Source organism: Spermophilus citellus (assembly GCF_964194105.1).
Source record: "Spermophilus citellus genome assembly, chromosome: 7".
NCBI lineage: Eukaryota > Metazoa > Chordata > Mammalia > Rodentia > Sciuridae > Spermophilus > Spermophilus citellus.
This window is the reverse complement of record NC_138188.1, coordinates 38294682-38309793: the sequence shown is the minus strand read 5'-3', so window position 1 is coordinate 38309793 and position 15112 is coordinate 38294682. Positions and strand designations below refer to the sequence as shown.

At 49.4% G+C, this 15112-nt stretch overlaps 1 protein-coding gene across 6 annotated transcripts in view; it reads right to left on the bottom strand.

Moving 5' to 3' along the window:
• PXYLP1 (2-phosphoxylose phosphatase 1) overlaps positions 1-15112 on the bottom strand; it is a 58679-nt gene that overhangs the window by 4941 nt on the left and 38626 nt on the right. For all 6 annotated transcript variants that reach the window (XM_081301561.1, XM_081301559.1, XM_081301557.1 and 3 more), the window contains 3 exons: positions 12713-12871; positions 11697-11823; positions 2895-3034 (listed from right to left, as the gene is read on the bottom strand). In XM_081301561.1, coding sequence (XP_081157687.1) covers positions 2895-3034; positions 11697-11823; positions 12713-12871 — 426 coding nt within the window. The remainder of the gene's footprint in view (positions 1-2894; positions 3035-11696; positions 11824-12712; positions 12872-15112) is intronic.

Sequence of the window (15112 nt, the reverse complement as noted above, 5' to 3'; positions counted from 1 at the left end):
GGACAGGATCTGTCACATTCCTCAGCAAACTTCCTGTTACCCGCAGGAGAAATGCAGGCCAGAGATAATGTTGATAAAAGAAACCCAAGTTACCTTCAAATCTTGGAATTCAGGAAGATAAGGGTAATTCCTCCTAACCAGAAAAATCTGTAAGAATTTATGGTTAAGAATACAATTAGAACTGGTCAGCATGGCCAAAGTGACCTAGAATTGTCATGACAGTGTGACTTGAAAGTCTGATGACACATGCTGCCAGTCAAAGGTCAAGAGGTGGACCTAGGCGGGACTCTCTGGAAATTTCTCTGGGTCCCCCAATAAAACTGGAGGGCAGGAGAGGCACATTGTCCCTCTCCTCTCTGAGAGGAGCCACTCTCTCCCTTGACCCTCCCTTCCAATAAATTCTTTCCTGTTTCTCTGAGTGGCATGTCTGAACTCCTTCTGACTTGAATGCAAGAATCAGGGTTTGAAGCGGGACCTTTGTGCTGCCTTAGTTTCCTGAAAGGCCCCAGCTCTGTAACACAGCCCCAGGGATCCCTTTAGGACAGGCACAGAGAGGGCCTTGCTCATACTGGCTTTGCCGGCTCAGCCACCACCAGGGCCTCTCGAGCAGAGCAGGTGCCGAGGAGCCATCTGACGCAGTCACTGTGGGGTGCCACAAGTATGCCAGGAAAAAATGACTCTTAAGACAGCCATGCATTTTTAAAGACATTTAAAATAGAAGATAAAAGTGACCATTAAAGAGAATGAAGGAACAGGAGTAAATGGTCCTGAAAAAATGATTCCCAGAGTAATGCTCATTGACAGAACAAAGATGATGATACATCAGTTGAGAAGAAAAGTCCAAATGAATGACTGCCTCTAAGTGTGTGAGCTCCTCCTGCGCCTAGCCTGGGCCACAGGCTGGATCCTCAGGCTGGGCCTCCTGCCCCCTCGGCTCTCTGCACAGTTATTCTGTCATCTTGACCCCCTTGGACCTCAGTGGAGTCTCTCTCTCAAGCTTTTGGCCTTGTACATTCATCCCTGGGTGTGGCTCTTACTGCTACTAGTTGGCAGACACCCAGCAAAAAGCCACAGTGAGAGGCAGGGGTGAGACAGCCTTTTACTCCCAGTCCCAGTCTCTGGAGGTCTGGCCGCATTCTTGCCCTTGGACTCTTTGAGTCACCCCTGAATTCTTATAATAAATTTCCCTTTTCACTTGACTTGGTTTCTGATGTTCACAACCAGACAGTGTAACCAGCAGTTCTCAGCAAGCGAGGTCCTGTCCTCAGGGAGGGCCACAGGCTAGAGTCAGCACAATATCGGGGAAGGGCCTTCCTGGGACCTCGTGGGTGGGGACAGGGGGCTAGACACTCTTCACATGGGTCAACTGTTCTGTCCCACACAACATCTGAATGTACCACAAGATACTCCCTTGGAGAAAACCTGTTCAAACATTTTAGTCTAGAATATAACTGGCTTTTTGTGTCTACAAACATAAAATGACTTTTGTGTAACATTAATATCCACTGAATTTCCAGAGAGGAGACGTAAATTAAGGGATGTCTGTACTTTGTTCTGATCAGAACTTGTCAGAGAATCCACAAACTAACATGAGGTTTAATCATCTGCATTTGTAACTGTCACGGTCGCCGAGGCATATTCAGGGAGGACACTTGATTACTCTATTTCCCATTGTAGCAGTTCCCAAGCATTTATACTTGATAGACACAGAGAACATAGTTTCCTTTTGCTTGGTACAGCTGGGGCCCTGAGAGAACTTTTTAAAAAATTGAGTATCTAGAAGGGCTATATTATTTAGAACTTTCACTTCAGGATATTTGAGGGAGAATAAAATATTTGTGAAGGAAAGGGGGTAGTGGATCCAGCAGGATGAGAAGCCCTGTTCTAAACTCACACAGAGGTCATGCAGTGGTACTGACTGCCAAAGGCTTTGAACCCAACTCTCCGGCTAAGGCAAGTCCTCCAGAGCCTTGTTTGCCCCTCTGTCACCTGCCGTCACTCCCTCAAGAGCTGTGGCTTTGAACATCTGGCAAAACCCAGCAGTCCCAACTCTAGGACAAAGAACCTCCTTCTATCTAAACAGAAGCCCCAAGATACTGACAGAACAAGGGACCAGAGCATGGTGTCAGGCCTCTCCATATCCCCATGGAGGCTGGTGGCTGCACAAAGGTCCTTTGAGGTCCCAGACTGAAGAACCAGGACCCTGAAATGCCAGGGAGAGAACCAGTTCCTTTTCTTCCCAGCAAATGTCACCCTGCAGCTAACTCAGTGACCTCCCCTGATGGTGACCTGACTGCACAGTGGTACGACTAGGCCATAGAGGCAGAGGTGGGCTTCCTGAGGAGCCCAAACATCCTCCACGTGCAGTGGGAATCGCCACACCGTGGCTCCCTGAGGTCTGCTATATTCAAGCAGCAGTTTGATTTGCAAGACGTAAGAACATGAGACTGGTCAGGTAAGCGACGGCCCCTCCTGGGTGGAGCAGTGTGCGGCCATCACGGTCATGGGATGAACATTAAATGACAGGACAAGATGCTCGTCGAATATTCTGATATCACAAAGCGGGTCAAGAGTGTGTTAGTGACATACTGCTCTGTGCCTGTGCACACACACATACCCACAGGAAGAAATTTATCACTCAGGGTCTGCTTCCTTGGTGACACTCTGGTGCTTTCTTTTGGTTTTAAAGTCTTGTCAATTCTCTTCCTGAACATGCATCGCTTTTGCAGTAAGAATAGTCATTTTTAATATCAAGAAAGCAGATGTTTATCAGCTACCTGGGAGTCTTGGGAGCACCTCACAGGTGAGGGTCAATTCCCCTCTGAGCCCCGCAGCACCTCACCCAGAGTATCGGCTCCTTATGTGGATGAGAGAGGGGTGGGGGAGTCACGTACCTGTCTGTGTGAGCTCCCCCATCTCACACAGGGCGTGGTTGGGGTAGAGCGGCATAGAGTTCAAGGGGCTTTCGAAAGAGGATCCTGATCCCTTGGACATGTGATTCACGAAAGCTTCCAGTTTAGGGTGGTAAGGTTTCCTAAAGAGAAGACATGGAAAAATGACGGTCAGAGTGCGTCACACAGACTTCACATCCACACCTTTCTCACCCCCAGTAGCAGGGTCTGGTTCAGTCACTTTTTTTTTTCTTTTTGTACTGAGGATTGAACCCAGGGGTGCTTAACCATTGAGCCACATCCCCCACCCCATACCCCTTTTACTTAAAAAATATTTTATTTAGAGACAGGGTCTTGCTGAGTTGCTTAGTGCCTTGCTGAGTTGCTGAGGCTGGCTTTGAACTCAGGATCCTCCCATGTCAGCCTTCTGAGCTGCTGGGTCAGTCACTTTTAAATTGCAATTTCATTATGACTCAACCATGGGAACCTTCTCTGGAAGGTCAGCCCGAGCCCCTCACTGCACCTAAGGTGGCCCTGTGGGATTTGTCTTTGTCCTGTTCCAGCTTTGTCCCTACTGGGCTGCTCTCAGCCTTCCCTGGAGGCCACCCAAAACTACGCAGCAGCCCTGCCCCAGGCAAGGGGTTGTCCTATTCTCTCCCTTGTCACTTGCCCTCCAACTTCCCAGATCCTTCCACTTGGTGCTTCTTTGTCTCCTTCTCCTGCATCCCTGGGTTCTGGCCTCAGGCAGCTTCCATCTGGATGGCAATGGGCCCTCACCAGCCTTCCTGCAGGTTAACTGTACCCTTTCACTGTGGTCTTCTCTATAGCCAGAGGGATGGACCTCAAAGGCACCTCTGCCGGGTCACTGCCCTTCCACATTGCCACATTCAGGAAAGAGCTGTGCTCGGGCTGTTCTGGCCCCACCTGAGGCTCATCACTTGCCAAGCCGTGTTCCCTCCAATAGTGTGCCCTGGCCACACGGCCAACTGGTCCCCCTAGCACACAGCACATCCCATCCTTTCCCACTGCACCCCTTCTACAAGTCCTTTCCTCCTAGAAGGTCCACCCAACCTTGACCTAGCTGACCCTAACCTTTACTTTTTCTGACCTCTGGAAACTGAAAGAGACATCCAAGGTCTCTGTAGCTCTTTATAGTTCAACATGCATTTTGCACATACGAATGTGGAGTGGTGAGGAAGAGCTAAAAAAGTTTGTATATGAGGTCTGAGATGATCTACATTTCTGTACGGTCAGTGAAGATATAATTTACCTTTCAAAGTCACTTCCCCTGAATAATGAATGACCTATGAGCATATGAACATTTTCTTTGAATAATGAAATGGCCCATGAATGTGTCCACATTTTCCAGCTGAACAAAAATGAAGAGACGTTCACAACAAAACTACACAGGGACTAGTGAGAAGCCAAGATAAAGCTTTCTAATAGCAAACCCCTGCTGTCTGAAAGCCCAATTAATTTTGGTGATGCTTTAAATATTGCTGCCAAAATGAGTGTATCATCTTTCAAAAACATAAAGCTGAAAAAAATGCATCTTTTAAAAATATGTTTTAAAATGAGAGAATATCAATCCTGACATGCAGAAGAGTCTAATAAATCATCCTGCATGGCTTCAGGGAATTATGCCTTTCCATAAAAACACAGAGAGAATTTCATTTTTCCTGAGTTTAGTTAAAGCACACAGATGTTTGCATACTAGGAAATGAAATGCCCAGACTGACAATGAGGGGCATACGCAGATCCACAGGAACAAAGTCTGACCACGGACAGGAGTCAAGTTTCTGCTCCAGCTCATCATTTCAGGTTGGTGATTTCTGAGGATCTGAGACAGTTTTGCTGCCAATTTGAGCAATGGGGGAATTTCACTACTGAATGTTTGCTGAGATGCCCCAGGTTTTCAGGGCCTCTGGTTGATTAATGATGCTTTGATATCTAATTGCATCCATCACTACTACTTTTATTGTATGGAAAGACAAAGATTCTCGGAGGGGAAAAAATTTCACTTCCAAAACAGATAACAGGTGGCTCAATGATTTTAATAGAAGAAGGACTAGGTAACTGAGTCCCTGGACGTGTTCCCATCTGACCCCCTGGCCTTGCCTCCCTTTGCTACAGCTCCATGGAGCCCAGAGGACACTGAGCACAAGGTAGATGTGACAAAAACACATGGGGATGGATTCAACTGTGAAGTGTCTCATCCTCATGCAAACACCAACCCTGAACACAAAGCCCTCCATGATCTGTAGTGACGAATACGATGAGTTCCCGTAGTGTTTATTAAAACATGCAGATTTTGATGGAAATCTTAAAAACAAAGGCCATCGTGGGTGAGAGTGCCAGTGGTACATGAGGATGGTAGAATCAACACCTGGAAGGAACCTATAGCCCCGATGACCAGGTAGAGCCAAGGTACATGACTGGGAACATTTATCTCATATCTTCACCCAAAAAAGAGATGAATTCTTTATTATTTAAGGCAATGCCTTCTTTTTTTCAGGGGGGTGGGTACTGGGGATTGATTGAATCTAGGAGTACTCTACCACTGAGCTACATCCCCAGCCCTTTTAATTTTTTGAGACAGGGTCTTGCTAAGTTGTTTAAGACCTCCCTAAGTTGCTGAGGATAGACTTGAACTTGCACTCCTCCTCCCTCGGCCTCCCAAGTTGCTGGGACTATAGGCATGAGTCACTGAGGCCTGGCTAAGGCAATATATTCTTGAGTCTCTTTGTTATTACGGCCCAGACTTGTCCTGAATAATGGAGAAATGATAGTATCTAAGCAGATGCATTTTCCTTCAGCAAAAATTCATTGCCGTCTCATTGGAAATCTGCTTTCATACTGAAATCTGAAACAGTCCACAGTGCTCTGATTTAAAGCCTTCAAATCATTCAATTCTGAGTCCTTTTCATATTTTTATGTGCCTTGCTCGTCCCTATTCATGCCACAAAGCTCGAGACAGAACCCCATGGCCAATCTATACTCTCAGGAGGGATCATGCTCTGCTTCAGTGGATGCTGAGGCATTTCTGAGCTCTGCACAGAATGTTCAAGTGCTCAGAGGGAAGAGTGAGAGTATCAGCGCTGTTATCAGAAAGCCACGCCCCAAATCCACCTGGCTGGGGACAGGAAGGGGTTCACATCAGATTTTTAATATTTATGCCAGTTAAAAAAATTATTATTTACAATCTCAACAAAATGAAATTCTAAAATAAGCCCAGTGTACCCTTCTGTCTTTGGCTTCCTGGGCCTTTTTGTTCTACTTGATGTGAGTAATGGCCGCACACGCCTCTGCTCTCCTGTGCTCTGCCGACCTCCCCAGTTGGCACACCTTCAGCCTCGCCCCTGGGGGGCCTTTTTCCTCTCAGTGCCAATTACATAATGGTGCTTCCTAGGCCTGCTTCTGGCCCTTTCCCCACTCTGCAGGTTCTCCCTGGGATCTACTCAAGCCCGCAGCTTCAGCTGCCACCCACATACTCAACACTGTCCAGTGACCCCGTCTCGCAGCAAGATGATGCTCCCGAGCGCCCAAGTACTGGATGGTGTCACCTGAATGTTGGAAGATGGCTCCCTCGCAGCACGGACGCCCAGAGTCACAATTTCCCTTCCCTCCTCCCTTCTTCCATGCTCTCTATTCCAGGGAGGTGCAGTGCCACCAGTAGATGACCCATCAGAATCTGAACACAATTCCCCCTGCTTATCCGTCTAACGACCCCACATGGCCCTTCTCTAAGGCCCGCCCCTCCATCTCTGGGGCCCTTCCCTGAGTTCCAGCCTTCATCATTATTTGTGCAATGAATGTGTGTCCTGGGGAGAGCTGGGAGGGCTGTGGCATCAGGGGAGGTCAGACGGCAGAGGAGACCTTGGAGGCTGTGTTTGGAAGGCAGGACCCGCTCCCAGGGACTCCCTCTGGACCACTGTCCCTTAACAGCATTAACCCTGCCACCTGCTTCCAACCCCTGCTGTGCAGCGTGGTCACTTCATGCCTTCTCTCCTCTGCTGGCACGGGGAGCATCGGGGACAGCCTCATTTCCACCCCCCTGCACTCCACACTCAGGCCTGTGACCCTCGCTTTGAGGGCCCCAGCATGCCACCCTGTCCTGCAACCCCCAGTGTGCACCGGTTGATGTCCCTGCCCCAGGGGCCGGTTCTTGTCAGCAGCTACCTGACCTGTTCCTGCACACACTTCCAGCTGCTGGCCCAGGGTGGCCTTCCCTGACCTGCCAGCTGGCCTCCTCTCCCTGCCCCCCATGGAGATGGGCTGCCCTCTTTTGGCTCATGCTCCCAAATGCGGGCACTCAAACCATTTCATTTCTTGCTCTTCTTCTATTTCTTTCTCTTCTTTCCTCGCTGCCTCTGCCACCTGAGCTGGCTGTCATTCAGGGAGGGTCACCAGATACCTGCACTAAGTTGGTCTCTCTGGAGGTGAGCAGGCCCCAAGGGCAGAGATGGCCTTCCCTCTGTGACTTTGAAGCCCACCCTCCCCTTCCTCCTGGGTCCAGCCTTGGCTCCTTGAACTCCCTCCACCTGCGACCCCCTTCTCCAGATCATCACGGGTTGGCTGCCTTGCTTTGTTTACCTTCCTGTTTATGTGACAGTACCTGTCGCGTGATAGGAGCACAGAACTAAAATGTGTTGAATAATTGTAGACTGAAGTGAATGTTTTTCTCCCTTAGATCTAGAAAAGCACATTTGGTTTACATTCCTGAATGTAAAAAAGGAATTAACTAAACATGGCACATGAATAATGAATACTTTCATGCTGGCTAAACATAGTACTCTGAGGGATGAGATGGGACCCCTGTCATAAAGTGTGTGGCATTTGCAAAGAGGTACAAAACCTCTAGGAGTCACAGATGTGTCCACGTGGGAGGAAACTCTGAGGCACTGGCGTGGACGGGCCACCACTCCTGCCTGCCTGAGCTCCCCGCTGGCCCAGACATTCCCTTCCACGGTGGGAGTAACGCACACACTGCAGGCAAGGCTCACTGCCCTCGAGAACGTCACTAAGTCGCTAATTTGTGAGCTGAAATGGCAGCTGTAGAACCAGATCCACAGACCCCGGGCAGTTAGTCGGTGGCTCACTGTGGGTCTCCTGCACTGGGACTCCTCCTCACACTGTATGTGTCTCCAGTGGCGAGCTGGCTTGTCACTCATATGTGTGTCTTTAAAGATGGAATTGAGTAAAAGACGTTAGGTACAGTAGCATCCCTTGTCTGAGGGGGGCAGGTTCCAGGATAACCAATGGATGCCTGAAACGGTGGATGATATATTTTTCTTTTTTTCCTGTACAGACCCACTATGTTAAGGCTTAATTTATAAGTTAGGCATAGTGAGACATTAACAAGAATAACAATATACCCTAATAAATGTTATGTGCATGTGGCCTTTCTGTTTATTTCTAGAATTTTCTATTAATATTTCTAGATTGCAGTTGACCACGGGTAATGGAAACTGGTGGAGAGGGACCTCAGGTGAGGGGGGGGGCTACTGGAACTAAACATGCACACCCTGCCCTCTTCCACAAAGGACTTAAAATAGCTCCTACAAATAAAGGATGGTCAATAAAACGAAAATAGGCAAAGGGAAATGAAGACAGAGGCATCTCAGGCAAGCGGTCACAGGAACTGAGCCTCTAAAGTAGGCCCTCCAGAAAGGACCCCACCTGAGGGCCCTGTCATTGTGGTAATAGCATGAGGGGCCCTGAGACATGGCCTGGTCTGGTGACCAAGTGTACTGCAGAGGAGGAAAGAGGCTGGGCCCAGAAGGCCCCAGGCCGCTGTGGGCAATGACATGTGACCACTCATCAGGCTTGGTGGACTAGCCTAAATGCTTTATCCCATCGTCTCATTGGACTTCAGGCGCTGTATGGGAGGTATCATTAACCCTGCTTTCCAGAGTGGAGAACAGAGGCCCAGGGAGCTGAAGTGATTTTGCCATCGTCAAACTCGTTGCAAAGGCCTCCAGGGATTCCATGGCTGAGGCTTCAACCCATCGCCAGGCACGCGACAGATGCACATCACGGGCCCCACTCCCTGTGATTCTCACTGAGGTCCTGAACTCATTCTACAACCCACCCAGTCCAATAACTGCTACATGCCAAGCTCTGGGCTGGGCCCTGGTGATCCAGGGACAGTCAGCATGCTGGGAAGATGAGCTGCACAGTGCCTGGCGCACAGGGGACACCCTGCCCTCTGCGAGGCGGCCCTGACCAAGGGCACCCTGCTCTGCAGAGCAGCCCCCAGAGACCTTCTAGCAACAGCTAACTGGTCTAGGTACAGACCCCTGGTCTGCGTTGTGCTAATTAAATTCTGCCTTCTGGGAATGCAAAGCCCAGCTAGAGAAAGGGGAAGACCCAGGGATCCCACTCCTTGGTATTTACCCAAAAGAGCTGAAATCAGCACACTACAGTGAGACCTGCATTCCAGGTTTAGAGCAGCCACAGTTCACATCGCCAAGTTATAGAACCCGCCTGGGTGTCTGTCAGCTGGTCAGTGGATGAAGAAAATGTGGTACCTCTATACCGTGGAGCTCTACTCAGCTATGAAGAGGAATCTATGTCATTGCTGGTAAGAAGATGGGACTGGAGAGCACCATGTGAATGGAACAAGCCAGACTCAGAAAGTCAAGGGTTGAATGTTGTCTCTAATATGTGGAAGCTAGAGGAAAGTAAGAGATTAAAAAAGGAGTGGGGATCTCATGAAAAGAGAAGGGAGACCATCAGAATAGAGAAAGGGGATGGCGGGAGGGAGGAGGAGCAGGAGAGAAGAGGAACTGTGGAATGAAACCGACCAAATGATGCTAGGTGCATGTGAGATGAGATCACAATGAATTCTACTTTCATGTGTAATTAAAATGCACAACTAAAAAATTATAAATAAGTAAATAAATAAATAAGAGGGAGAGCACCAGGGTAAAGGAAGGGATCGGGGAGAGAGAAGGAAGGATAAAGAGAAATATTAGTGATTTGACGTGCAGCAAATTATGTCATGTGCATTTATGAATCTGTCAGTGTGAACCCCACTATTGTGTGGAGCTATAATGCACTCATGAAGGAAAGAAAAAGGAAATGGATGCTGGGAGCGGCTGGGGGAGAAGCTCATTATTATTCACAGTGCCCTCAAGGCTGCCCTACACAGGCCCCGCCTAGAGGCCTCATGGTCCACCTCCTTCCTGGCTGATCAAAGGACTGATGTCCAGCCAGTGGGCAAGGGCAGGGCTGTGCCAGCTGCTGACACACAGAAACCCTGCTGTGCCCTGATGGAGATAAGCCACTCCCTGTGCCAACTTCCTCCACCCGCCAGAGCTTTGGCGCCAATGCCCAGCACAATGAGAGCCTCCACCTTGCCCCAGCCCGAGGCCAGGCGAGGCACTGGCTTCAGATATTTAACTCTTGCTTTGCTTTTTCTGACACCTATGCCATTTACCCCTCTTTTCAATGGCCCCACCCAAAGGTGCTGGGGAGGCTTCCTGGAAGAGGAAGCATCTCAAGGGGCCTTGAAGGAGCTGTCAGAGTGGGCCAAGCGGGGATGGGGACCAGGCAGTGAAGTGGCATGAAATGCAAAGGCATGAAGGGAGGGGCTGGGGAGGAGTCGGGGGGAGCCTCCTGGGAAAGGGCAAGAGAGTAGGGGCTCAGCGTGGAGGGAACAGCGGCGTCCACTTGTCCTCTGACGTGGTCTGGACTCACCCAGGGTGTTTTCCAACCTGTGAGACAATGGGATATACTCCCTTTTTGCTGGACACAGGGAAGAAGATACGAATAGCCAGGCTGCCAGCCTGTGACCTCCAGGATGACAGAGAAGACCACCCAAGTGCCTCATGATGCCCATACCTAAAATGGTTCACTTAATCTTCCCCACACTCCAGTGAGAGGGCTTGAGATGCAGAGAGTGAACCTGAATCAAGACCAGGTTCAGGACGCTTTTGAAAAACAGCCCTGCTGCAGGGAGGGGACCCACAGTTCCACCTGGCTGGCCCCACCCCAGAAACCTCCATCCAAATAATGCCTCCCACTCTGCCTGCCTGCCTCCAGCACTCCCCTCTGACCTCATTCAGTGAACCCTGCAAGAGATGCTCTGTGCCCAGACACATTCGCGGAGGCCAGGCCCATCACGTTATTGCTAACTAGGCTTCTAATTTTAGGCCTGTGCCATTTCCATATATACAATTTCCACTTTCTGTTCAATTGTTTTTATCCTAAGGGCTTTCAACCAAGACCAGGCTGACTCTACTCCTGGGAAAAATAAAATGGTGGAAACACGGGGCTGGGGTTGTGGCTCAGTGGTAGAGTGCTCGCCTAGCATGCTTGAGGCACTGGGATTGATTCTCAGCACCACATAATGAATAAATGAATAAAAAAAAATAAAGGTCCATCAACATCTAAAAAACATTTTTAAAAAATGGTGGAAACACTACCTCACATTCATGTGCCATTGCTCACACCCCCCAGCCCAGCCTGGCAGAGTCGTCCCCATTCCAGAGGTGAGAAGCTGAGCTCCCAGACCAAAGGAGCAGCTGAGCTGGGCCAGGATTCCTGAGCCACACAGCTCCCTGGGCCCCACCCAGCTCTCTGAAGCATGGCAGGGTGGACTTCAGAACTGGCAGGCTCAGGCCTCAGTGTCCCTGTTGGGCTACCTGAGAGAGATGCTCCCTCCTGCGGCCTCAGTCCTTTCATCTGTACAGTGATGACATTCAATGCAGGGCCGGAGCTCAGGCTCCCTGGTCCTGTAACTCTCCTCTGAACAGGACAGAGCAGATTGTGGCAAGTGACTTTTGAAAAAGGAGTCTTTACCTGTTAGCCATCAGAGTGCAGTCGATTTCTGGCCGCTTTGTCTTTGGAATGGCATACAGTGGGTACCTGTCCCCATGGCGAATCAGCACGTGCACAGAGACCAGCTTGAAATGATGTGGGGCGTGACCTGTGAGAGAAGCACAGGGTCCAGTCAACGCTTGACACTTCTAAAAGGTGTCGATCCTTTTAAAAGAGGACTGGTGGGGGGACCTGGCCAGGCCTGGGTTGGGAATGAGAGGGAGGCGGCAGGGGGGCCACCAAGAGGTCACAGAGCAGCCATCAAGGGGGCCTGAGCTGTGGGAGGGGCTGCTATGCTGGGTGGAGGCTGCTGAAGAGCCCCAGAGGTGGGACAGGGGATGTGGCTGGGGACTGAAGGCCGGTGAGATGTGGGCATGACTACTAATGTGGCCTCGCTCCCACGCAGAGACAGGGAGGCCCACGGCAATCCTGAAAACCAGACTGCTGCTTTAAATCCTCCATGAAACAGGGCACAGGGCAAACAGATAAATATTCCACACCAGCCTGATACACGCTCAGAAAAGCAAAACTTGCTGGAGGAACTGCATTCTCCCACACCTTTATGGCTAGACACCAGCAAGGCATCCGGTGGGCATCTGAAGTCCACCCTGGTTCTACCCTGAAAAGCAGAGCAGCTGAGAGTGGGTGAAGCCTGGGAGCCTGGTGGGGGCCACTGCTCCATCCTGCCCACTAAAGACCGTGATAATGGCAGACACCTCTGGAGGGTACTCCTGAGCGGTGTGCTGTTCATTGAGGTCACTTGCTCCCACCAGCATCTCACGTGCAGGTCCCGCTGGCCAGCCTGTCTTATAGGGGGGCAGACTAAGATTGCGGAACTCGCTACAGAACATGGCCTAGTGGCAACTGCTGGCTACAGGCCCAGGAAGGCCAGCTCCTTACTGCTGTGGTGCACGCTTGGAGAACTGTCCCCACAGGGTGCCCATGAGGTATCAAGGTCCTGCCTACAGGGGCTAGATCGGGGGCACAGCCAGGCCCACCTTCCATGCTGCGCTCGGCCACACGAGGGATGTTGCAGTACAGAAGGGCTTCGTAAACAGGGTCTGTCACCGGGGGCTCCGTCACCGGGTCGGGCATGATTCTCTTTCGACTCTTGCTGCTTGCTCCATTCCTAGCTGCTGACATGGGGATCAGGTGGACTGCGGGGAAAACAGAGCAGGTCACGGTGATGCAGTCACCACGGGGCAAGGCCAGCAGCAGCCCAGGGTGGGGCTGAACTTCACCGTGAGCACCCATCCTCCTCTCAGAATGAGGAGAACTGTGGTCGGGTGAGGGCCTGCTGAGTGACAGAGACTGGCCTCACCTCCTCACTTAATGTCATCTGACTGTTGCAGGTGTCCACCAGGACACTGGTCTCCCTGAGACCACTTTACAGGAGGGTGAGGGCGGATGTAGGTGGAAGGTGGAGCCTCGGTTCGGCTCACTCTCCCATATCCAGACTCACTCTCCCTGATACAGCCTTCCGGTGTCAAGGGGGCATCCTGTGACCTGTCCTGTCTGTCCACTCGCTCCCCTCTTTCTGTCAGTGAGCCCCCGCCCCCGGTGGTCTGGTTGAACTATCAATCACAGGGTCCTGGCCCCCTGGCAGTGTGGACCTGTGACCAGAGTCAGGAACGATAGTGATAGGGCACTGCCCTCCTTTCCCTTGAGAGGCGAGACTGACACTAGCAGAGGCTCGCTCTTCCCTTCTGGGCGCTGGTGGATGTGAATGGTGACTTGGGGTTCCCTAGCCACCTGTCCCTCCATGAACAGCCTCTGTCTCAGTGATCCCCAATCCTTCCATGTTCGGGGAACATCCTGCTGCATCACAGATTTTTCTAGAACACCCTGCACAATAACAGTTGTACTTTCAGCATCTACCCTGTGAGGGAAATGAATGCAAATAAGGGCATCCATGGACCTGTTTAGCTTCTGAAAGGTTTATCAATCACTGCAATATACACATATGTCTGAGCAACTGCTGAGGCAGAGACCAACCACGAGTCCAAGTCAGTTTAAATTCCCTAACTTATTTTACATAAATATTTAAGATTTCCCTTTGCAAACATATGCTATAAGCAAAAGTTAAAAGATGGATGACACACTGAGAGGAAAATATTCGCAACATGTATAACAGACAAATCCCTGGTACCGATGATGAGGAGGAGGATGATGATGATGATGATAATAATAAGAATAATAATATTAATGATAATTTTTTAAAAAGCATCAAAGTACTTAAGAGCCCCCACAACTCAAAAAAATCATTATAAAAGAAAGAAAAAAGAAAATAAATAAATCAGTATTGCCCTAAAAAAAATCATTGAAGAATATAAACAGGATAATTACGGGAAAATAAGTACCAATGGCAAATAAACATATGAAAAGATGCACAAGCTTGTTTGTAAGTAAAGGAATACAAAATGAAACAACCCATGGGATATGATTTTTTCCCCCATCAGACTGGAAAGTCAGGTTTTGATAAGATACAGTATCAGTCAGGGCGTGGGGAGCCAGATGCTTGTGCACACTGTGGGTGAGGGTGGAAACGGGAGCCACCCTGCCAAAGGAATTTGGCATATGCTTTACAAACGTGCACTAGCCCCCATCCTGTTATTCTGTGCCTCGGAATCTATTGTACAAATGTATCAATTCCCACGATCAAGGATGTATGGCCAAAGAAACTCACTGCAGGGTTTCTGCACTAAGGGAAAAGGGAATGAGTCTGAACACCCTGTACAATGCAATACTCTGCCCTGGCTACAGAGCAGGGGAAAGAACCCAAGATAAATTAAGTGAACTGAATGAGCCTTGTCACTGGGCATTGATAGAATCCTCTTTGTGTAAACAACAATAACAAAACTAAATTTGTGAATATTCAGGCATTTGTTTAGTTTGTAAATGCACAGAAAAATGTCTAGAAGGATGTCCATCCCCACACAGTGACTTCTCTGAGGAATGTAGGAAAAGTGTTCCTGGTTTTCTACAAATGTCTGTATTTGTACACACCCGCCACACACATACATACATATTTATGGTAGGTACAGGTGACATGCATTCGTGTATTTTACATATAAATAGTATTTTTTAAATTAAAAAAACATTTTTTAAAAACCAGGGATTTAACCTAGGAGCCCTTAGCCCTGAGCCACATCCTCACCTTTTTATTATATATTTTATTTAGAGACAGGGTCTTGCTGAGTTGCTTGGGGCCTCGCTAAATTGCTGAGGCTGGCTTTGGACTGGTGATCCTCCTGCCTTGGTCTCTGGAGCTGATAGGATTAAGGCGTGCACCACCTGCCTGGCTTCGGTTATTATTTTTCACATGTCTCCCTGTATTGCTAAAGCAACACTCAAGAGATACAGGGTTGTCTTCAGCTCAAAAGTAGAGCCCTGGACGC